This window comes from Ranitomeya variabilis, chromosome 4, assembly GCF_051348905.1.
Source record: "Ranitomeya variabilis isolate aRanVar5 chromosome 4, aRanVar5.hap1, whole genome shotgun sequence".
Taxonomy (NCBI): domain Eukaryota; kingdom Metazoa; phylum Chordata; class Amphibia; order Anura; family Dendrobatidae; genus Ranitomeya; species Ranitomeya variabilis.
This window is the reverse complement of record NC_135235.1, coordinates 611,385,980-611,409,221: the sequence shown is the minus strand read 5'-3', so window position 1 is coordinate 611,409,221 and position 23,242 is coordinate 611,385,980. Positions and strand designations below refer to the sequence as shown.

At 41.0% G+C, this 23,242-nt stretch overlaps 1 protein-coding gene and 1 long non-coding RNA gene across 5 annotated transcripts in view; one reads left to right on the top strand and one right to left on the bottom strand.

The window, feature by feature from the left end:
• Positions 1–2,134: 2,134 nt before the first annotated feature.
• GPR142 (G protein-coupled receptor 142) overlaps positions 2,135–23,242 on the top strand; it is a 44,978-nt gene continuing 23,870 nt past the window's right edge. For 2 of the 4 annotated variants that reach the window (XM_077253395.1, XM_077253392.1), the window contains exons 1-5: positions 2,140–2,177; positions 3,264–3,381; positions 19,699–19,727; positions 20,169–20,228; positions 20,759–20,926. In XM_077253395.1, the coding sequence (XP_077109510.1) occupies positions 20,782–20,926 (145 nt within the window). In that variant the 5' untranslated portion in view covers positions 2,140–2,177; positions 3,264–3,381; positions 19,699–19,727; positions 20,169–20,228; positions 20,759–20,781. Of the gene's footprint in view, positions 2,178–3,263; positions 3,382–19,698; positions 19,728–20,168; positions 20,229–20,758; positions 20,927–23,242 lie in introns of all 4 variants that reach the window. The other 2 variants (XM_077253393.1, XM_077253394.1) reach the window with 2 other exon arrangements.
• LOC143766044 (uncharacterized) overlaps positions 15,714–23,242 on the bottom strand; it is a 105,602-nt gene continuing 98,073 nt past the window's right edge. The window contains exon 3 of the long non-coding RNA XR_013213503.1: positions 15,714–15,883. This is a non-coding gene — a long non-coding RNA (uncharacterized LOC143766044). The remainder of the gene's footprint in view (positions 15,884–23,242) is intronic.

The following is a 23,242-nucleotide window of genomic DNA, read 5'->3' as shown; positions in this document are numbered from 1 at the left end:
CGGCCATTCCCTTATTGCCGAACACCACGGGTGGCGTCATGAACAAATCCCCTATAAACTTTATTTCCACTTTAATTGACTTATTGGATGCCCAGGACCACGGACCGGGTCACTGCTGCCGTGACCACCCCCTTAAGACCTGTCGGACCCGGCCCGAGTACCCCATGGATCTAGCGGGTACTCCACTATGTTAGAAGACAAAATAAGCTGGGAATGCTTTATTAAAGTATGCAAAGTTGCTTACTTACATATATTTGGTATCAGACTACAAAAGCTTTGTGTGTAGCCCGTAACAAGGGAGACATCTAGATCTGCACGGAAGTGATGGATACAAAACAGAAGACATATTAAAACTATTTGCAAAGTTGATTCATTTTCCAGTTTACTAATATGTGAATTCAGGAGATGAGCACTTCATCTGGGATCTATTGCTAGAAGAAAAGTAATTACAGATGATTCTGTGTTAAGCACACGGTCATCAAGGCAATTATCAACCCAATGTCAACACACAGATGTAGAATATGATCCAGTGGGCGGGTGGGGGGAGGGGGTATCAAAACAGCATGAAAATACTAATTAGGTAATGGGGCTGTGCATTCATTATACTGAGCAAATGAGGACAGCGGGGGCTTTAATGACAACCAAAGTCTTGAGCAGTGGAGGAATCACTGCATTCTGGGGTATTTTCATCATTTTGGAGCTGTAAAAAGCTGAGTGTCAGGTCTTATCTACTTAGTATTAATTTAAGGGGCACCTCCACTTTGGTAGTAATTTGTGCCTTCATATTTACAAAGCAAAAGTCTCCTTGCTCAATTTGTTAAAAATTCCATTCAGTAAAATATTTACTTAAAGGGGACCTATCACTCGACATTAATATGTAATTTTTTAACCAGATGTAAATGCCGCTGTTCTCCTAAATGTGGTGCTCTTTTCATTTTGCTCCTGTGCCTCTCCTTTTCAGAGATATGGCCTCCTATTCTGTTTGCGAATTTAGTCTTTTTTTTCTATGTGGGCGTGGTCTTCAATTCATATATGGGAGTCTTCTTGAAGCCACGCCCAGCTGACTAAAATCACAAGATTTATATACAGGGAAGACAGGGCCATATCTCAGAAGCGGGGAGGTGCAGAAACAAAAGAAAAATATCGCTGCATTCAGGAGAACAGCGGCATTTACACATCGAAAAAAATTACACATTAATTACAAGTGATAAGTCCCTTTTAAGTGAATATTGTCTGAAAGGAGTTTATAATAACTTGATTAATTTTTGCTTGACCACAGTGGATGTAAATAAATATTAAATATATAGGACCTGTCACTCAGCTTTATACAGCTCCAGAATGGCAAAAACACCCCAGAATGTAGCGACTCCTCCACTGATCATGACTTTGAATGACATGAAAGCTCCGCTGTCCTCAATGGTACAGTATAAGGAATGCACAACCCTGTTACATACATTGCATTTTCATGCTGTTTTGATACACCCTACCTTGTGTGTAATTTGTTTTACAAATTTTTGGCAAGAAATAAATCTGTTTCTTAGAAATCTGGTTGACAACTCATGTGACCACCACATGAGTTGTCACCCAATTCTCCTGCCTAGTTGTGCCATTACCCACTCCACTGATTAAGTATATACAGTAACTAGGGGCATTCTAAAGTCTGGGAAAACCCGGTGACAACCCCATAGGAGCTGTAACCAAGCCCTACTGGTTGTCAGCTAGAAACAGGGATATTAATGGGGCAGTCAGGGAGTTTTAAGGTAAAAGGTCTTTAACAGAAAATATTGTGAAAAATGCTCTTAAGCCTTGCAATAATATGACCTAAATGTTTTTTGTACAGATGGCGGCAGATAAGGGGCCAAACATCTGCCATCGCCGTGCCTATCAGTCTACCTGAGCCTTATCAGCTCTTAATGGTCCTGACTGTATAACTAGACTGGGAAATCCGATTGTTGAACAGATGCATAGTCCAGGTGTATACACCATATTCATCGACTGCCTTTGTCTCTTTGACTTTCTCAGCCAAAGATAAAGATCCAAAAACATCCTTGGCACCACCAAATGACTCCAGAGCTCCCCAACACATAGAACGCTGGGCACGGCACTGTGATGTCACTCGGCGCCATAATGCTATAGTCTGGGGGCGAGGCTACTGGCTGCTGGGGATGTCATCAGCGGTAAGGCCTGAATGATGAGTGTGCGGAGGAGACTAGGGGTATCTGCGGGATATCTAAAAAACCAGGGGCAAAATACAGCATTATTAAAGGGTAGTCTGGTCTGGGGCTTTTATTTAGGGGAGTATGATCTGGCGTCTGTATTAGTTTAGGGATTTTGGAGGGTCTCTATTTATTTCTTGTCTGGCCTAGGGTCTCCATTTATTAAAGGGTCTGTATTTATTTAGGTAGGACATTTTAATTTAAAGGGTCATGAAGTAAGTTTTATGCACTATTTGGAATTCCAAACATGAAGGGTATTACGCAGGAAACAAAAGTTTTTCATGCCTCTTTATACCTTCAGAATATCTTGTATCTTGGGTTTCTCTTCTCAGTAGTTGGTCAGTAGACACAAGGCAAGCCCACAAATAACAGTGCTGGCCAAGCTGCAAATCGCAGAATGTTGGCAGCCACACAGTGCCCCTTGATAATGCCAGTGTCGCTCCATAATAACACAAGCTACACAGTGAACCAATAACAGTGCCTGCCACACAGTGATCTCTATAAGTTACAGCTACACAGTGACCCCAGTTCCAGCCACAATGATGCCCATAACAGTGTCAGCCAGCGATGCCCATTACAGCGTCAGCCAGCGATGCCCATAACAGTTCCAGCCAGTCAATGATGTCCATAACAGTGCCAGCCAGCGATGCCCATAACAGTGCCAGCCAGCGATGCCCATTACAGCGTCAGCCACCGATGCCCATAACAGTGTCAGCCAGTCAGCAATGCCCATAACAGTGTCAGCCAGCGATGCCCATAACAGTTCCAGCCAGTCAATGATGTCCATAACAGTGCCAACAGCTCATTGCCTCCTTATGGCCAGACTGCGATTTCATAAGTGTCAGCCACACAGTGCACCCCCATAATAGTGCAAGCCACGCAGTGACCTCATGACAATACCAGCCACACAGTAAAACCCATAACAATGCCAGCCACACAAAGGTAGAAAGTTCTATATGACCCAGAGTAGTTTATCCAGTATATCATATATATGTATAGAGGAACACACCTCCTCAGTGTCACACAGCTCTCCTGTCATTACCCCAGCAGCACATCCTGCAGCCTCTCTGTTCTCACCATGCCTGGAAATAATGTGCTCCTCTGATAACCTTCAGTCTCACACAAGCCCAGGTAACAGCAGGGATGGAGTGAGACCAGCAGCAAGGTAAGAGGATTCACAACATCATATGTCCATTACATATCTATTCATATATACAGTCATACCTGCCCTTTTCAGTCTATCTATCTATCTATCTTTTCCAATACCGTTATATCTATCCATTAAAGAATATATTTATTTTTCTATAGGTCTATCTATCTCATATTTATCCTTTTCTATATATAACTATATAGCTAGTTAGCAATCTATTAATTTCAAAATTATCCATCTATCTATAAATTTCACATCTATCATTTTAACATTTATCTATCTAATATCTATCTATCTATCTATCTATCTATCTATCTATCCCATATCTATCTATCTATCTATCTATCTATCTATCTATCCCATATCTATCTATCTATCTATCTATCTATCCCATATCTATCTATCTATCTATCTATCTGTCCCATATCTATCTATCTATCTATCTATCTATCTATCTATCTATCTATCTATCTATCTATCTATCCCATATCTATCTATCTATCCCATATCTATCTATCTATCTATCTATCTATCTATCTATCTATCCCATATCTATCTATCTATCTATCTATCTATCTATCTATCTATCTATCCCATATCTATCTATCTATCTATCTATCTATCTATCTATCTATCTATCTATCCCATATCTATCTATCCCATATCTATCTATCTATCCCATATCTATCTATCTATCTATCTATCTATCTATCTATCTATCTATCTATCTATCTATCTATCTATCCCATATCTATCTATCTATCCCATATCTATCTATCTATCTATCTATCTATCTATCTATCTATCTATCTATCTATCTATCCCATATCTATCTATCCCATATCTATCTATCTATCTATCTATCCCATATCTATCTATCTATCTATCTATCTATCTATCTATCTATCTATCTATCTATCTATCTATCTATCCCATATCTATCTACAGCTCTGGCAATAATTAATAGACCACTGCAAAATGTTCAGTTTGTCTGATTTTTCTCTTCATAGATACATTTTTGAGTAAAATGTACGGTAAATTGTTCACTTATTCTATAAACTTCTGACAACATGTCTCCGAATTTCCAAGCAATACACTTTGTATTATTTTTCTGAAAAGGAGAAATGGTCAAAATTACAAAAACCCCAGTGCTTTCAGACCTCAAATAATGCAACGAAAACAAGTTCATAATCATTTAGAAACAACAATACTAATGTTTTAACTCAGGAAGAGTTCAGAAATCAATATTATGTGGAATAACCATGATTTTTAATCACAGCTTTCATGCATCTTGACATGCTTTCCACCAGTCTTTCACACTGCTCCTGGAGCAAACATTTTTATTTTTTTTATTTTGACCATTTCTCTTTTTCAGAAAAAAAATACAAAATGTATTGCTTGGAAATACAGAGACATGTTGTCAGAAGTTTATAGACTAAAAGAACAATTTACATTTTACTCAAAAATATACCTATAAAGAGAAAAATCAGACAAACTGAACATTTTGCAGTTTATTTTTTTGCCAGAGCTGTATATGTAAGCCTAGCATGAAGACAATGTGCTTGCTCCCTGTAGACATGATATTTAGTCCGATTGGTGCACCACCAAAGGTTAACAATGTACAATTTACACAATGTTACTTGAACATGTTATGGGCCTATGGCAGTATTATTTAGGAACAGTTATACAAGCACTTTATTGCAATATTATTTAGTAATAGTTATTACAGCGCTCTATTGTAGTGTTATATAGGAATAGTTATTATAGCACTTTATGCCAGTATTATTCAGGGATGGTTATTACAATGCTCCATGGCAGTATTATTTAGGAATAAGTATTAGAGTATTCTATGGCAGTATTACTTAGGAATAGTTACTGCAGTGCTCTATGGCAATATTATTTAGGAATAGTTATTACAGTGCTCTAGAGCAGTATTATTTGGGAGCAGTTATACCAGTACTTTATGGCAATATTATTTAATAATAGTTATTATAGCACTATATAGCAATATTATTTAGGAATAGGTATTATAGCATTCTATTGCAGTATTATTTAGGAATAATTATTACAACAGTCTATGGCAGTATTATTTTGGAACAGTTATAACAGCAGTCTATAGCAATATTATTTAGGAATAGTTATTATAGCACTTTATGGAAGTATTATTTAGGAATAGCTATTAAATCACTCTATGGCAGTATTGGCATTGGCTTGGTGCAGTTATTAGAGTACTCTATGGCAGTATTATTTAGAAACAGTTACTACAGCACTCTGGCCAGTTACCAAAGCACTTTAAGGCAGTATTATCTAGGAACCGCTATTACAACACTCTATGGTATTATTATTTATGAACAGTAATTAAAGCACTCTATAGCAGTATTATTTAGGAAGAGTTATTACAGTACTCTATATAAATTGAAAGATGGCTGCACATGGGCGTTTCTCTAGGATTATTCCAATGGGAGTTGAAAATAGCTGAGTTTGGCTACTTTATGAATTCCTATTGAAGTGAATAAAGATAGAGGTGCATGCGCCTCCAACTCTCCATTCACAACAGCCACAAGATGGAGGTCATGGGATGGGAATAACCCTTTTTAGCACTGTTACTAGAGCACCCAATAGCAGTATTAACTGGGCATTGTTACTTGAGCACAGTATTGCTAAGGACCTGTTAATTCAGGACTGCAGTGCTGGATTTTTATTTGATATTTTGATATATTTGATATGACAGTACTTCCAGGCACTTATACTCAACCACTGTACGGTGGTATTATTAAAGTACTGTAACTAGAGCACTTAATGGCAGTAGTAATTGGATAATCTTGCTTAAGCACGATACAACGGTATTTTTTATGACATTCTTACTGGAGCAGAATTGATTAGGCACCAATTCTTGCTCACTTTTTGGAAGTGTTTTTATGTACTGATCTTTTAGCTTGAGCACTGTATGGCAGTATCATTTAGATATTATTATTCAAGTGCGGTAGAGTTTAGGTACTGTGCGGCTCAGTGCACATCATATTTGCATTATACAATAATACACATTTATCCAGTATAATTATACTTTTGCATCAACTGTATTGTAAGTAGGGGCCAATTATGCTTCTCAATAAAAGGCATAGTATAGCCCAGGTCTCTCCATGTAGCGTAACACCCAGTGTATGGTGCGCTATGTATTTCCATGCTTCCGTACAGTTGCAGTGAGATCAATGTTATTGATTGCTGGGGGTTCTTGTTGGAGATGAGTGGTGAGGGTTTTGGTGGTGAAGTTTTCACACAGATATATAAAATTTCATGGAACATCAACTCTCAGAGATATGTGACCGGAGTCTATTCCTACACACTCTGCATTTCACAAGAGCCTATCTGAGCGCAGCTGTCACTGGAGATATATCTAGTTGCATCTTCCTACTCATTAAACCTTGGCTGTGCTGTGCGGATGGGAATAACGGGACAGTATGGCGGGACTACAGTTGGAAAAAAATAGCCATAATATTAGGATTTTGGTGCAAATGCACTTTTCACACTACACACACTTTTCTTGTCACACTGCAGTGCCACAACCTTGTCAGTCATAGTTCCTTTCATAAAGCACAGTATGCTTATTGGTTGCAGTTTACTGTAGGTGGTGACAGGGGCGGACATACCATTGGGGAAACCCGTGCAGTCGAACAGGAAACCAAGAGTTAAGGGGGCCCATTTCCACCTCCAATGCAGGTGGAATTGAGCATTATCATGAGCAATTTGGTCTACAAAGGGCCTATATACAGGTTGGCCCATTTATATGGATACACCTGGGTGGGCCATGTATATGGATACACCTAAATAAAATGGGAATGGTTGGTGATATCAACTTCCTGTTTGTGGCACATTAATATATGATAGGGGAAAACTTTTCAAGATGGGTGGTGACCACAGAGGCCATTTTGAAGATGGCCATTTTGGATGCAATTTGATAAATGGCCCACCCAGGTGTATCCATATAAATGGCCCACCTGGTATTGGTCTTGTAGAGAGGCCTTCTCCTTACTGTGTCCACCAGTGGGTGGCGCTGTACAGATGAACATTCCAGATCTTAACTTGAACAGCTACTAAATTACAACTGTTAAAACCCTCCTTCCAGAGGTCATTGTTAACTCTGGATAGACCTCAGGTAACTGTTGCCTATGTAAGGAGGTGCTCCCCCTCTCCTTCATGCTGGTCCCGTGCACCTTATATGGTTCCTTGATGGTGTACCTGGATGTTAATATGCTAATGTTTCTCTGTTGTTCAATAATGTGTAATGCTATACTGTATACCACTTATGCTTTAATGTTATACACTATCAAATGTGCTGTGTCTGCCATGTATGATTGTTGTGCTGTGTTTGTTATGCACATGCTAGAGGCAGGGACAGAAGGGGATAATTTAGGGGCTGGACTTGCAGCCTCAAGGGAACAGGAAGCTTCTGCTTCCTAGTCAGAGCCCAGGCATGGCTGCCTGAGGCAGGGTGTGTGTCCCCGCCTGGGGCACAGGTGTGTCCCTGCTTGGGACAGAAAGAGCCCCCATCTGGGGCATATGTGCGTCCCCGTCTGGGACAGAGGAGACCCCCGTCTGGGGTATATGTGGATCCCCGTCTGGGACAGAAAGAATCCCCGGCTGGGGACTTCAAGCTGCCAAGGACTGCCAGGAAGTGGAACAAGGCACAAGGACTGTGTTGGTGCCCCACCAGAGACTTTGGCTCCAGAGAGCTTGCTGAGCATCATGGACTTTGCTGCTGCAGCCGTTGCTGTGTTTAGGGACAAAATAGGAATCATTCATCTCTTGTTCATTTTTACACCTTTATTATTAAAATAAAAGTTGCCACTGTTGGGCCCTATACAGTGTGAAGCGTGGTTCATCCGGAGGACGTCATCCCATTGTGGATAACAGCTGCAGGACTGAGGTAATCCACTGTGGCCTGGGGCTGGGACTAGAACTGTGATTTCATGTGCAAGGGGCCGGGGTGCTCACTGATGGTGACTTAGTGGACTCGGCTATGACTACCACCCCGTGCCACCTTGTTACATTTTGTCGTAGTTCGCAACACAGCAGCCCTGAAACCCTAAGACTGTCTGTCAGAGAAGGATCCGGGGTCTACGACCAGGGCGGGAGCGGCTGAGATGGGGTTCCCGGCACATTTCCCCATTGGAACCAGATGAGAGACTGACAGTGACTCTGAGCTTGAGATTTGTTGTCCGCCGTGAAAGAATTGAAGATGGCGTCTGACAGTGATGTGAAGATATTGTCAATGATGGCGGTTGTTGAAGATTTAAAGATGGTGCCGACCACTACCGAGAAGCTGGTGGCCGTTGGCGCGAAAGTGAGAAATGTTGCCGCTTTTTGTGGGCATCATGGAGATTTGGTGCCAAAAGGCAGGGGGTTGTGCCCCCTTGTGAAGAAGGCCCACTCTAAATGGGTGCGGGTGAAGAAGTTCTCACCCATACAGCAGAACCCAAGGAAATGGGTGGAGCAGTTGGAAGCGACTCCACCCATGAACGGGTGGTGCCCAGAAGAGCAAGATGGCATGACAGGAATAGAGACGCCATTGATGAGTGAGTTACTGGTCCGTGTGCAGCAGCCGTAAGGAGGATCATAGGGAGCCGGAGCGCTGTGGATGCAGAGGACCATCACAGCCAGATACAGTCACAGTGAGTGTGATGCTTACCCTCACCCCAGTCCCCGCACCCGTTTTGACCGGAGGATCGGATGCTGTGGCGGCCACAGTGGTCTTCGACATCGAGGAGAGGCAGACGCAGGAGGCGCAGTGTGTCCGGCGATCGCTTGCAACGACCGCAGCTACTGCAGTGAGACAGAGGGCAGAGGGGCCCTTAAAGGAAACAGTGACCACAGGCGGGTCACAGGAGTGGGAGGCTCCAAGTTTGCTGAATCAGCCGTTACCAAAGGAAATAGGAGTAAAAATGTATGTTGTACCGGTTTCACCTGAAGAAAATGTGAAGAGACTGTTCCGCGTCTCTTAAGGGCAAAGAGCCCAGTGCGACACCAGGACTGAGGTGTCAGGAGTGGCCATCACGGTCACGGAGTAAAGGACTGTGTATTGTTTTTTTCCTTCCTCCCAGTTTGTTTGCGCCCATTGGCGCACCCCTTGTTGGATCACAGGGCTGAAACCCCTGGGGTTGGTTACGGTGGACTATGTGGGTGGCTGCTTCAGAACTGGATTGTGTTACCCCTGGACTGGCCCCATGTTATGTGCAGCCCACTGCCGTCAAAATCCCATGGTCTACTAAAAGGAGGGATGGGGAGAGCTCGATCAGGAGGACCCAAGGAGTGAGCCGGGTCAAGACTGTGAGAACTGTGTTAAGTAGCCATCGGGCCAAGGTATCTGTTTCATAGGCCCCTGAAGCAAAGGGATCAGGGTCAGCCGGACCCCTTTAAGAGATTAAGAATGTTCTTATGGACTGTGTTGTATTTTTATGTTTCATGGACTATGTCACCTTGTATTTCAGGAGCCGTTATGGTCGGGGATGACCATATTTTAGGAGGGAAGGGTGTAATGAGGTGGCGGATACCCTTGGTGCTCCTTCTCTCCTTCATGCTGGTCCCGTGCACTTTATGTGGTACCCGGATGGTGTACCTGGATGTTAACATGTTAATGTTTCGCTGTTGTTCAAAAATGTGTAATGCTATGTACCACTTATGCCTTAATGTTATACACTGAAATGTCAAATATACTGTGAAATGTGCAGTGTCTGCCATGTATGGTTGTTGTGCTGTGTTTGTTATGCACATGCTAGAGGCAGGGACAGAAAGGGTTTATTTAGGGGGCTGGACTTGCAGCCTCAAGGGAGCAGGAAGCTTTTGCTTCCTAGTCAGAGCCCAGGCATGGCTGCCTGAGGCAGGGTGTGTGTCCCCGTCTGGGGCACACTGTGTGTCCCCGCTTGGAACAAAAGGAGCCCCCGTCTGGGGCAAATGTGCGTCCCCGTCTGGGGCATAAGTGTGTTCCCGTCTGGAACAGTGAGGACAGTGAGGGGTATATGTGGATCCCTGTCTGGGACAGAAGGAATCCTCAGCTGGGGACTTGAAGCTGCCAAGGACTGCCAGGTAGTGGAACAGGGCACAAGGACTGTGCCCCACCAGAGACTTTGGCTCTGGTGAGCTTGCTGAGAGTCATGGACTTTGGTGCTGCAGCTGTTGCTGAGTGTAGGGACAGAATAGGAATCATTCATCTCTTGTTCATTTGTCAGTAGTTAATATTACAGTATAAGCACACATACATTGGAATACATACAAACAAACGGGGTATGACACAGCATAAAAAAGTAAATCAAAACATTCTTAAATACATACGCACTCTTTTATATAAGGGGGTATGTATGAAGAAATTAAGGCTGAGCTCTGATTGATTGCAATGGCAATATAAGATAGGTCTTGTCTCCCAGTTTACCCAAATGATTGATCTCTCCTCAGATATTCAGCCATACAAGAGCATGACATTGTTTCATTCTTTACAGCATGCAGCCTGGTGTCCTGTGCTCAAACCATATGTGCCCCGTGACTAGATATATTGCCACCCAGCTTTGGGCAAGTTTGTGATAGGTCCACTACCTTTTTTTTCGGAGGAAAGCTTATAGAATATACTTCTTCAATAATGGTGCCAGAGAATGCCCACTTAATACCACATTCAATATTGCCTACAATGCCTATACAATACTGCCATATAGTACTTAGTGTCTTGCACATTAATCCCAATAGCACCTGTCATGTTACTAAGAATGCTATACGTAGCTTAAAGAAGCACTACTCCTCCCATCCTCTTAACATATTTCAATTATCATATTATACAACACTGTGTACTTACAATTGCTAATTTTTCCTTTCTACCCAGATAATTATTATTTTTTCCATTAGGTCTATGATATCACATGATTAAAAACTGATTAGCTGAAGTCTTCTGAGCTCTATGTAAAAACATGAAGTCTCTTTTCTGTGTATGAGTCAACAGTCACTGCAAAAGTCCCTGGCAGAGGGTAGGAGGGAGCAGCTGAGTCAGGAGATGAAGAGGGGAATGATAAATGCAGTGCTATATAATATGATAATTGCAATATATTAAGAGGACAGAAACATCTATACACAATATACACTGCCGGACAATCAGAGGCCAGCAGCTGATGTCGGCGTGCACATGACGGCGCATTTCAGCGACATCACACGCTCCCGGATGGCTATGGGGGTGCACTGTACTTTATGAATGGGCTTTGCATTATACTACATGGATCACTATGGGGTTGCATTATAATTTATGGATGACTGTGGGGTACATTATACTTTATGGATGACTATGCTGGTGTACTATACTATATGGAGGACTATGGGGTACATTATACTGTATGGATAACTATGGGGGTGCATTATACTTTATGGATGACTATGGGGGTGCATTATACTTTATGGATGACTATGGGTGCATTATACTTTATGCATGACTATGGGCTGTGCATAATACTTTATGGATGACTATGGGTGCATTATACTTGATGGATGACTATGCGGTGCATTATACTATATTGAGGACTATGGGGGTGCATTATACTTTATGGATGACTATGGGGTGCATTATACTTTATGGATACCTATGGGTTGTGCATTATACTTTATGGATGACTATGGGGGTGCATTACACTATATGGAGGACTATGGGGTGCATTATACTTTATGGATGACTATGGGGGTGCTGTTGTGAATTCCGCTCTTGGGCTCCCTCCGGTGGTTGTAAGTGGCACTTTTGTGAATTCTGCTCTTGGGCTCCCTCCTGTGGTTTTGAGTGGTATAGCTGCTTCTTGGATTTAGCTTGAGCAGCTGCTTCCACTGATCGTCTTTCTGGCTCGGCTATTTTAGTCTGGCCTTATTCCTCAATCAATGCCAGTTGTCAATTGTTCCTGCTTGGAGCCACTGCTCTTTTGGATTTCCCTGACACTCTGTCTAGTTCAGCAAAGATAAGTCCTTGCTTGTCCTTTTGCAGTCCACTTGTTGTGGACTTGATTGTTCAGCACATTCTATGTTTTGCTCATTTGTCCAGCTTATCAGTATGGATCTATTCAGCTAAGCTGGAAGCTCTGGGCTTTTAGTCAGGTGTGGAGATTTTTGCATATCTCTGCGGTGGACTTTTTGTAGTTTTTATTACTGACCGCACAGTGTTCTTTCCTTACTTTCTATTTAGCTAGAAGTGGCCTCCTTTGCTGAATCTTGTTTCATACTGCGTATGTCATTTCCTTCTCCTCTCGCAGTCAATATTTGTGGGGGGCTGTCATATCCTTTGGGGATTTTCTCTGAGGCAAGATAGCTTTCCTGTTTCTACCTTTAGGGGTAGCTAGTTCTCTGGCTGTGACAAGGTGTCCAGGGAGTGACAGGAACATCCCACGGCTACTGCTAGTGTTGTGTTAAGATCAGGAACTGCGGTCTGTATAGTTACCACCTGCTCAGAGCTAGTCGCATGTCGCTCCTAAATTACCAGTCCATAACAGGGTGCATTATACTATATGGAGAACTATGGGGTGCATTACACTTTATGGATGACTATGAGGAGTGCATTATACTTTATTTATGACTATCAGGTGCATTATACTTTATGGATGCCCATGGGGGTGCAGTATACTTTATGAATGAATATGGGGAGTGCGTTATACTTTATTGATGACAATGAGGTGCATTATACTTTATGAATGACTATGGGTGCATTATACGTTATGGATGACTATGGGCTGTGCATTATATTTTATTGATGACTATGGGGGTGCATTATACTTTATGGATGACTATGGGCTGTGCATAATACTTTATGGATGGCTATGGGTGCATTATACTTGATGGATGACCATGCGGTGCATTATACTGTATTGAGGACTATGGGGGTGTATTATACTTTATGGATGCCTATGGGTTGTGCATTATACTTTATGGATGACTATGGGGGTGCATTACACTATATGGAGGACTATGGGGTGCATTATACTTTATGGATGACTATGGGGGTGTATTATACTTTGTGGAAGACTATGGGGGTGCATTTTACTTTATGGATGACTATTGGTTGTGCATTATACTTTATGGATGACAACGGGGAGTGCATTATACTTTATTGATGACTATGGGGTGATTTATGGATGCCTATGGGGGTGCAGTATACTTTATAGATGAATATGGGGAGTGTATTATACTTTATTGATGACTATGCGAGTGCATTATATTATATAGAGGACTATGGAGGTGCATTATACTTTATTGATAACTATGGAGGTGCTTTGTACTTTATGAATGACTATGGGGAGTGCATTATACTTTATTGATGACTATGGGGGGCTTTATGGATGACTATGGCGGTGCAGTATACTTTATGGATGAATATGGGGAGTGTATTATACTTTATTGATGACTATGCGGGTGCATTATACTGTATGGAGGACTATGGAAGTGCATTATACTTTATTGATGACTATGGGGGGGTGCTTGTACTTTATGCATGACTAGGGAGTGCACTATACGTTATGGTGGACTATGAGCTGTGCATTATACTTTGTGGAGGACTATGGTCTGTGCATTATATTATATGAAGGTTATGGGCTGTGTATTATATTATATGGAGGACTGTGGGGAATGCATTAAATTACATAGATATGGAGCACCATGGGATGCATAATACTATATGAAGGACTATGGGGGTGCATTAGACTTCTGCTGTGGGGCCCGATGACTTCTATGTACACCGAAGGGGGAGAATAATGGTTTATTTTTTTCTATACATTAAAAATCAGCGGCAGAACGGGTGACATAAACCAGGATGGGGCCAAAATCAGGGACACACATATGCTGTGTATATATATTTTAATCAGGATTGGAGATCACCGGTCCAAATCTTGCATCTGGGCCCTTCAGACTCTAGTTACTCCACTGGGCAGGGGCAACCTAGAAAGGGGCAGTTGTAATGGGTGGCAAACTAGGCAAGTAGATAGAGCAGGATGAGAGTAAACTTATACCTAGTAGTACTTAGTGCTATTTGATGGGAACTATATTGTAGTGTTGTTCAGATGCAGCATATTATTTGGGAACTATATGGTAGTAATATTTAGGTGATATATGGCTACATTATTTGAGCAAAAATGTCACCCCATATCTCAGCTTCCAAAGTGCGTTTTGAATGGAAAGGGTTAGCCGGCTCCCTAAAATCCTGATAACACATACTAAACATGAAATGTATTGACTATCCCCTCCCGGTGGGCTGCTACTGGAGCGGAGAACACACATATTAACAACATCAATTATCCCTAATGTCTTTATTTACTCAGAGCGGTCGATAATAATTTGTATTTTGGCTTTAATGAAATCAGTCGAGTGAAGCACTGTGTGCCGGAGTTAACCTCTTGTTTCCCAGAAGTTGGGATATTACGGTTTGCCTCTGCTAAGCATGATGTGGGGATTTCCATCAGCCACAAATTAAATGAGTACCTGAGTGAGTTAGGGGCAGAACTTACTCAGAAAAGGATTCATCACGTTACAGCAGTGACTTTGTGCAAACCAGCTCCATTCTCCAAATATTCTGCACCATAATGTGCCCTTCGATACTGTGCCTAACATAGTGCTCCCATACAGTGACAGGCATAGTGTACACGTCCTCACACAATAGAAGTGAGCTCTTTCATACAGTACAAGGTATAATGTGTCCCCCATCTATTGTCATCTTCTGTGTGCATCCATACATTATCAGCCATACTATGTCAGTGCTTTGTACAGAGTGCCCTCTACACAGTGTTAGTTATAGTGTGACAACCCCTCCATTGCAAGCATCTTTAGTACTTAGTAGAGCCCCTCTGACTATTATGACCTGCTGAAAACATAATGCATATCTAAACATCAGTTTCTGACAGCGTTCCTAAAGAATCTAAGCCCATTCTTTATGGGCAATGTCCTCCAGTTCACTAATATTCTTGGGTGCGTTGCTACTACCTTGTTCAAATCCCCCTAAAGATTTTCTATGGTGTACATGTCAGGTGGCTAACACAGCCACTCCAGAATCTTCCAGGGTTTCTTGCCCTGGTGGACTGTGAGGTATTTCTGGATCTTTGTCCTGCCGGAAGCAAGGCAGCCCCAGAGCATCACGGAGTCACCACCCTCGTTTACTATAGGTATCACCGAGCTACCACTATCTTTTACTATAGGCATTACAAAGCCACCATGCTTCACTGTACTCAGGGTGTTCTTTTCATCATATGCTTCACTCATTCTCCTCCAGACATACTGATCAAAAAGCCTTCCAGCTTAATTTCATTGCTGTACAGAGCAGAACCTTAAATGTGAATTATTTAAATGGGCATTTCGGGGCCACTTTTATTGTAATTTTGGGTCAGTGAAGATGGGTCAGTGGATATGACATTTTGGCGTTCAGATATGGAGACCTTCACCATTTAGAATGACCTTTGCTCTGCAAACCGAAACCACTGCACCAGCAGCCACCAAATATTGCAGTCACTCAAACGTTTTTGACCCCCTGCAAAACAGAAGATATGAAAATTTTGTTAATAAACCAAATTTGCAATGTGACTTAAATAATTTTGATCATAATATGTCCCAATACACTACCATGCAAAGTTTGCCTCCCATACAATGTCAGTTGTAATGTAATTTTCCTATTCATTCAATGCCAGCGACTTTGACTACCTATACAGTGTTTCCCTCTACAGTATATAATGTGACCTCATATAGGTCCAGTTTCAATGTCCCCCTTTTTATGGAGTTCCAGTTCTACAGTAACCGCTATACAGTGTCAGCTGTAGTATGCCACTTGTTCTGATGTCACTCAGTGAGCTCCTGTTTAGTTCCAGGCGTAGTATGTTGCCCATAAAATTCAAGTCATATTGTGCCAGAAATCATCACAGGAGGAGGTAGCTATCTGTACCACAAAGGCCTTTGATGTTGACATGAAACCATGGAGGTCCTAGCTTGAGATCTAACACTGATCCTAGTTCACATGTCATAAACGTCTAATTTGGAGCAACCATTTAAGAAGGATCTTTCACAGTAAGTTTATTATCCAACCATGTCATAGAGCAAGAGCTGCTGATTGGGTTAATATATAATTTTATAGGGAAAATATTCAGTATCACTTAGTAATTTCTTCATTTAAATCTCTGCCCATAAGTCCAGAGGGCGGAGTCCCCCTTAAGAGGGAAAATTACATTTATTTATTTAGAACCGCCTTCCATACTTTGGCTAAGCTAGGTTTTTATCAATGAATTACAAGAACTACTGAATCTTTTCCCACAAAATGATATATTACTCTGCTCAGCTCATTCTGCTCTACATGATGGCAAAATCAGATAGGGCAATATTTTTAGCATGACAAGACCCCTTTAAGAGGAACTTGAGGTATTTTTAACTATAGACCACTCACGATGCAGAGTTTTCTTGTTATCTTCTTCATGCAGTAGGACACATCCATATTTTTTCTGCCATTCCTCATATCCATACTCATTTTTTCAGATCTGATCTCCCTAAGTTTGTTATAGCAGAGTCATGCTATCTGGTTAGTCATGTGAAAATCATTATAATGAGGATAATAAGCTTTCGCTCTTCACTCCCTGTGGAGTCTTATTGTAGGATCTACCACCCGAGACCATAACATAGAACTATAGAAAAATTAGGCCTAATTAGGTCGAAGGAAATTAACGATCATCTTAAGGCTTTTACTACTATCTGCTTGTTCATATAATGAGTAATTCTTACATGGAGGAAAGGAATTCAAAACATCTGAGGGGTACTTTGGAAGTATAATGGAGGGTCCCTAAATAGAAAAATCTTCCAGAACTTCTTAAAAGTTTGTTCTGGCGTGTAAGTAGAGTAGCATAGCTGGTCTGTCCAATGTGGTATTAAGCAGGTCGAGCCTTGGTCCTTAAAGAGGAACTTTTGCATGATTTTTCGCTCTATAAGGAGTGCATCCTCCAATTGCTGCTGCTCTTCTGATCCTGGAACAGTTTTTCTTTCTCTTCTGTGCCCCTCAGCTCCAAAGTTACTTTCTCCGGTAATAATGGTGCAGTTGTTCCCTTCAACCAACTGGGTATATACCACAAAACTTCTCAGTGGACGTTTGTTTTTTTCTCCTCTGAAGTTGAGTAATCCAAACATGACCCCTCCTACAAAGAAGTTCTTTGGTATACGTCCAGTTGGATCAAGGGCAAATTTACATTATTAATACCCTGGGACGTTACTTTGGAACAAAGAAGTACAGAAGAAAAAGTTTCCAAAATCAGTGGAGCAGCCAAAATTGGAGGAGATACTCATTTTAGAACAAAAAAATCCTGAGAAAGGTCCTTTCTGCAGAGAAATATGCTCCAGAGCTACTCTTTTAATTTTAAAATGGAACAGTGAGTGCTAACTATCATCATCCATTTTCGAGATATGTAGCCAAATCATCGGTCTTTGGTCATACACACTTCCTGCTCTCTTATTCTCCTCTTTCTGTCAATCTCATGTATGTTGCCACCATAATTTTGCTGTGGGGCATCTCGTGAATTAGTACACAAGGTGCCCTCCTACATTGAAATGCAAATATAACAGAACGAAATGGGCTGGTGTGCGTCAAGGCCTAATAGCTTTTAAAGGTTCGTAATTATTTTGACGCTGAGTCACTTCCCATGGACAAGTGTTAGGCTGTATAGTCGATGGTCCAAGTTCAAGAGCCAGGAAGCTATGCCATAAACAGAAGGAAGAGACAAAGTCATAGTCAGGTAACAGTCAGAGGTCAAAATACTAGGAGGATAGCGGATCAGAGCAACGGGGTTAAACAAACTGATGGTCAGAAAGAGGTTCATGGGTCAGGCAGCGATATATCATCAAGTAAAATAGAAGGCATAGAGTAAACCAACCCCACTTAGCTGAAGCTACGGCTGACAGCTATCTAGAACTGCCTGTTCAGTTAAATAGCTGAGCAATCAAGGGAACCGGGAGCACCTAACAAGAGTTAAGCACCTCCCAGTCTCAGATTGGACGGCCGAGCTGTTAATAAAAATGCAGAAAGCTCAGCATGGCCCTGCACTAGAGGGGAAAACTGAGCTGTCAATCACTGCACAGAAAGCTCAGCATTCTTAAAAAGTTAAAAACACTCTTCTTCCTCCAATCATAGAAGGAAGTGCCACCATTAGACAGTAGACTGTCTGTGCACTGTACTGGTCACAGATAGTGCCATCTTTTGGCTGTTTAGAAGTGGGTAAAGGGGCTAATGGTATATTTGACTATCAGTAATGGGAACCACAATAGGAGGTGCGGTTAACTTCTTCTTTTGAGGATCACGTTTTATAGGAACCACAATAATGGTTGGCCACAGTTTGCCTGGCATTGTAATTGAAATTTGGTTAGCACTATAATTGGTACTGTATGGCATAACACTATAGATGGCAAGTTAGTGAGCAATGTGTGGTTCACACTTATAAAGGGTAATAGTTATGACACTGTGTGGTTGGCACTACTGTTATTTGTGGCTGGCACTATTGGAGCAATGAGTGATAACCACTGTTATAATAGGACACCATGTGAATGGAACTAGTATGGTCTCTGTGTGAATGACACTGGTCGGGAGTTGGCACTTCTATGGGGACGTTGTGGTTGATGTTACTATTGGGTGCACTGTATGGCTGGCACTTCTGTAGAGGGAATATGTAGCTATGACTTTTATAGGGGCACTCTGTGGCTATCACAAATATGGGGTTAATTGGCACTATTAGGAGAGGGTGATGTATGGCTAACACTATCATGGAGGCTCTGTATGGAAGTAATTGGGATGCCACAAGTAGCTAGCAATGCTGTGGCGCAATGTGTGGCTGGCATTTCTGTGCAGGAGCTATGTGGCTAGGACCTCTGTAGTGGTACTTTGTGGTTAGCACTAATAGGGTGTGTGACAGGCACTACTGGGAGAAGAGCAAAGTGTAGCTACCACTATAAAGGAGGTAATGTGTCGATCTTACTATTGGGAGGCACTGTGTGGCTGGTACTGGCATGCGGTGGATAATATGTGGTTAGCACTACTTGGTGGACAAATTTTGATAGCCAGTTGTAGTGGGCACTGTGTGGCTGACTTTCATGGTTGTTACTGTGTGCCTGGGACTGTTATATCGGCACTTTTCTTGGCTGATTGTATGTTAGTCGATGCTTGTTAAGGAACTCCATGCAGCTCTCATACCAGCTCAGTATTGCCTTTAGGTTGCCCATATCTGTGTATGCATAGATGTAATTTAGAGTAAAGTGGCGGCAATATTCATGGCACTATCTCTAGTACTAGATTTTCTCATCAATTGCTTTTTTTATATTTAGCTCACGTGTAACATCAGGAATGAATGGAGGTAAGCCAATTATATCATTACATCCTGTAGTGTGCAGACACCTTGAAACAGAAGGGTGGTGGATAAAGTGCAAACACTTTAGAGAGGCAAACTGGAGTCTGCACTTCATGAGCCTTATAAAATGCTTGTCAGAGCAGAGGGATTTTTCAGTGATATGGGAATAGAGGTAGGGAGAACCTGTTTCCTGATCTTCCAATCTATGTAGGGGGGGAGTAATTCAGGAGTGGTCACTCTCCATTGAAGAGAATGTGAGTTGACTTAAAAACTAATTAATTATGTCTTTAAAACATTTTCCCAACATAGAGCTCAAAATCCCCAATCAAGGGTACCAGAGTTGGATCTTCCACATATCAGACATTTCATCCTGTTGAGTTATTGTCCTACTGTCCATGACTGATTTGCTTTGCATAACCAACTAAACTTTTTATTTTGCAATTATAGCACTGGGGACAAATCTACTTCAAGATGTGACTGCAGATCCTCAAAACTCTAGTTCATATGGTAAGAAAGTTAGTTAAGTTAGCAAGTAGTTTGTTCCAAGGATCTTGGAGAACATTTCCAAGTTCGTCTGCAGATTTTGGCAAACTCATTTGCTTCTCTATTAGGACCTTATACAACATGAACTCTGAGGAGGCTACACCATACAGTGTTTCGTCATTATAGTCCTGTACTATCTTGGCCATTTTTGGGGGGTTACTGTGCTCCTATAAAAGAAACTGGATCAAATTTGAAGAGTTCATTATCCATCACTTCTTCTCAAGTGTTTCATGAAAAGATGATGGTCTTGACTTATAACCTTCTCAGGTGGAACCTAAGTCTTTTACTAAGATTTTCATGAAGACCACCATAATACTTCCCTAAAGATGGTTGTTTTTGAGGATTCAGATATTTCTGCACTGCAAAAATGTAATACCCAACCAGAAACATAGCCTTGAACATTTTACTGAAAGTGTCATTTTGAGGCTAAGACATTGTAGTAGTTATACATTTTGTGGATAATGAAGTCAACATCTCCATCTTTCTCTCCCCAGAACTGCACTTATGACTTCTAAAGATGATCCCTTTACAAAATACCAGTGAAAATAAAACATCCATGTTGGCAGTGGAAGAGGAAGGACAAAAAACAGACCCTTCCCCTTGTGTGCTTGGCTATATACCAGTTATATATTATAGTGTACTGCTTGGTCTTGGTTTACCAGGTGAGTGTAGAAGCTTGTTACCCATGCCTTAGGATGTTTTTCCCAATGAACTTCAATATATTTGTACAAATGTTTTGTGACAGCATTTGAAAAGCCACCTAAGCTACCCTTTGTTAAAGGGAACCTGTCACCTGAATTTGGCGGGACTAGTTTTGGGTCATATGGGCGGGGTTTTTGGGTGTTTGATTCACCCTTTCCTTACCCGCTGGCTGCATGCTGGCCGCAATATTGGATTGAAGTTCATTCTCTGTCCTCCGGAGTACACGCCAGCGCAAGGCAATCTTGCCTTGCGCAGGCATGTACTCCGGAGGACAGAGAATGAACTTCAATCCAATATTGCGGCCAGCATGCAGCCAGCGGGTAAGGAAAGGGTGAATCAAACACCTGAAAACCCCGCCCATATGACCCAAAACTGGTCCTGCCAAATTCAGGTGACAGGTTCCCTTTAAAACCTACTAAGAGCCAAAGATGGTCTCTCAGGATAATCAATCTACTAGTAGCAATAGTTTATTGTTGAAGGTTGTCACAGCTCAGATTGTCATACGATCACCACCAGTACAGCCATCGCGCCATCAAAATCAATTGTTTCCAACACTTAACATGAGATGTCTTCACGCTATTGAAGCCATTGGTTTTCCAATTCACATGTTGTGCCATCACTTTGGCCACTGGTCCAATCTAGTGGACTTAGCCTGAGCATACTTGACATATAGAAATTAAGAAAACAGCATGTAAATCCTAAAATCTACCTAATTATTTCTTTATTGTTCTTTGGTATCTTTTTACTTTCCATTTTCGAATTCTTTTAATTTTCTTCCTCCTGTTCTGCGATATATTTTTTCTTTTGTTTTCTCCTATGGTTCCTTTCTTCTTCATAGATTTTCTTCTTTCTTCCTTTTACTTCTTTTTTTTAATTTCTGTTTTCTTACTTTTTCGCTTTTTATTATAATTTTTTTTCATTTTTTTCATACTTTTTCTCCATTTCCCATACTTATTTTTGTCTTTACTCCGTCCTCTTTTTTCTACCTCGTCTTTTTCCTTTTTGTGATATTCACTTTCTTTTTTCTTCTCTTTTCATTATTTATTTTCTCCTTCTTTGCTTCTCTTTTCTTCTTTTTTCTGTTTCTTTTTTCTTCCTATTTCTTCTACTTTCCTGTTTAATTGTTCTTCCTTTCTTCTTCTCTTTCCTTCTTTCTTTTTCAACTTTCTTCTTTTTTCTTGTTCATTCTGATTCTTCTTTATATTATTCTTTCTTTTTAGTGTTTTATTTTGCTTCTCTTTTATTCTTTTTCTGTTTCTTTTTTCTTCCTATTTCTTCTACTTTCCTGTTTATTTGTTCCTCCTTTCTTCTTCGCTTTCCTTCTTTTTCAACTTCTTTATTTTTCTTTTGCTCTTCTACTTCCTTTTTTCATGTTCTTCTCCTTTATGTCTTCATTGATCTTCTTTAGTTTATTCCTCTTTTAGAATTCTTATTTTTCTTTTTTTACTTTACTTTCTTCTTTTCACTTGTTCTTAACTTTTCTTCTTCCTTTTTCTTTTTAAATCTACTTACTTTATTTCTCTTACATTCTCTTCTTTATTTTCTTTTATTTACTTTCTCCCTTTATTTTTTTCTTGTTCTTCATTTTCTTCTTATCTCTCGTTCTGTTTTTTTTTTTTTTACATTGTAAATATACCATATAATTTTATATCACTACTCACATAAGTTTGTGCGATGCCGAAACCACATGTTTTTCTCTTCCTGTCTACGTGGCAAGATTTGTATAATTGGTCATTAATTACGTTCAGCTACATTGCCCTGGTAACATGTAGCTGATTACGTGAGAACACCCAATGATTAGCACATTATTCATAATTCTTATATTAAATCCCTGTAAAATGTTTCAGGGAGAGGGACAGAATATAGGTGACACATTATTTATGAATTTTTACAGGATACATGGATCAATTGCTGCAGCCTTGTTAACCCCTTTAAGAGTTGCAATGAGGAGCAATTAACCTCTTAATCTGGGTACATAATGAGTGTAAGGTTCATACAATGACGCCTTGTACATGCCCAACACATTAGGTGTATAAAGGGCAGATATGCCATATGTTTCATGCAAATGATAACAGGAGACTAACTTCACAAATCTGCTGGAAAAGAATGTCTACCGGATTCGATAAAAGACAGCCACAATTAGATCCCAGAAAGCAGAGCAAGGAAAATCCATGCATTTTAGAAGGAATCTTGTCATTACACTTTGAGCTAACACCTCTCTGCAGCCCCTGGTGTTTCAGTGTCTGTATTGATGGTGCTTTGTTGATTTGACAGAT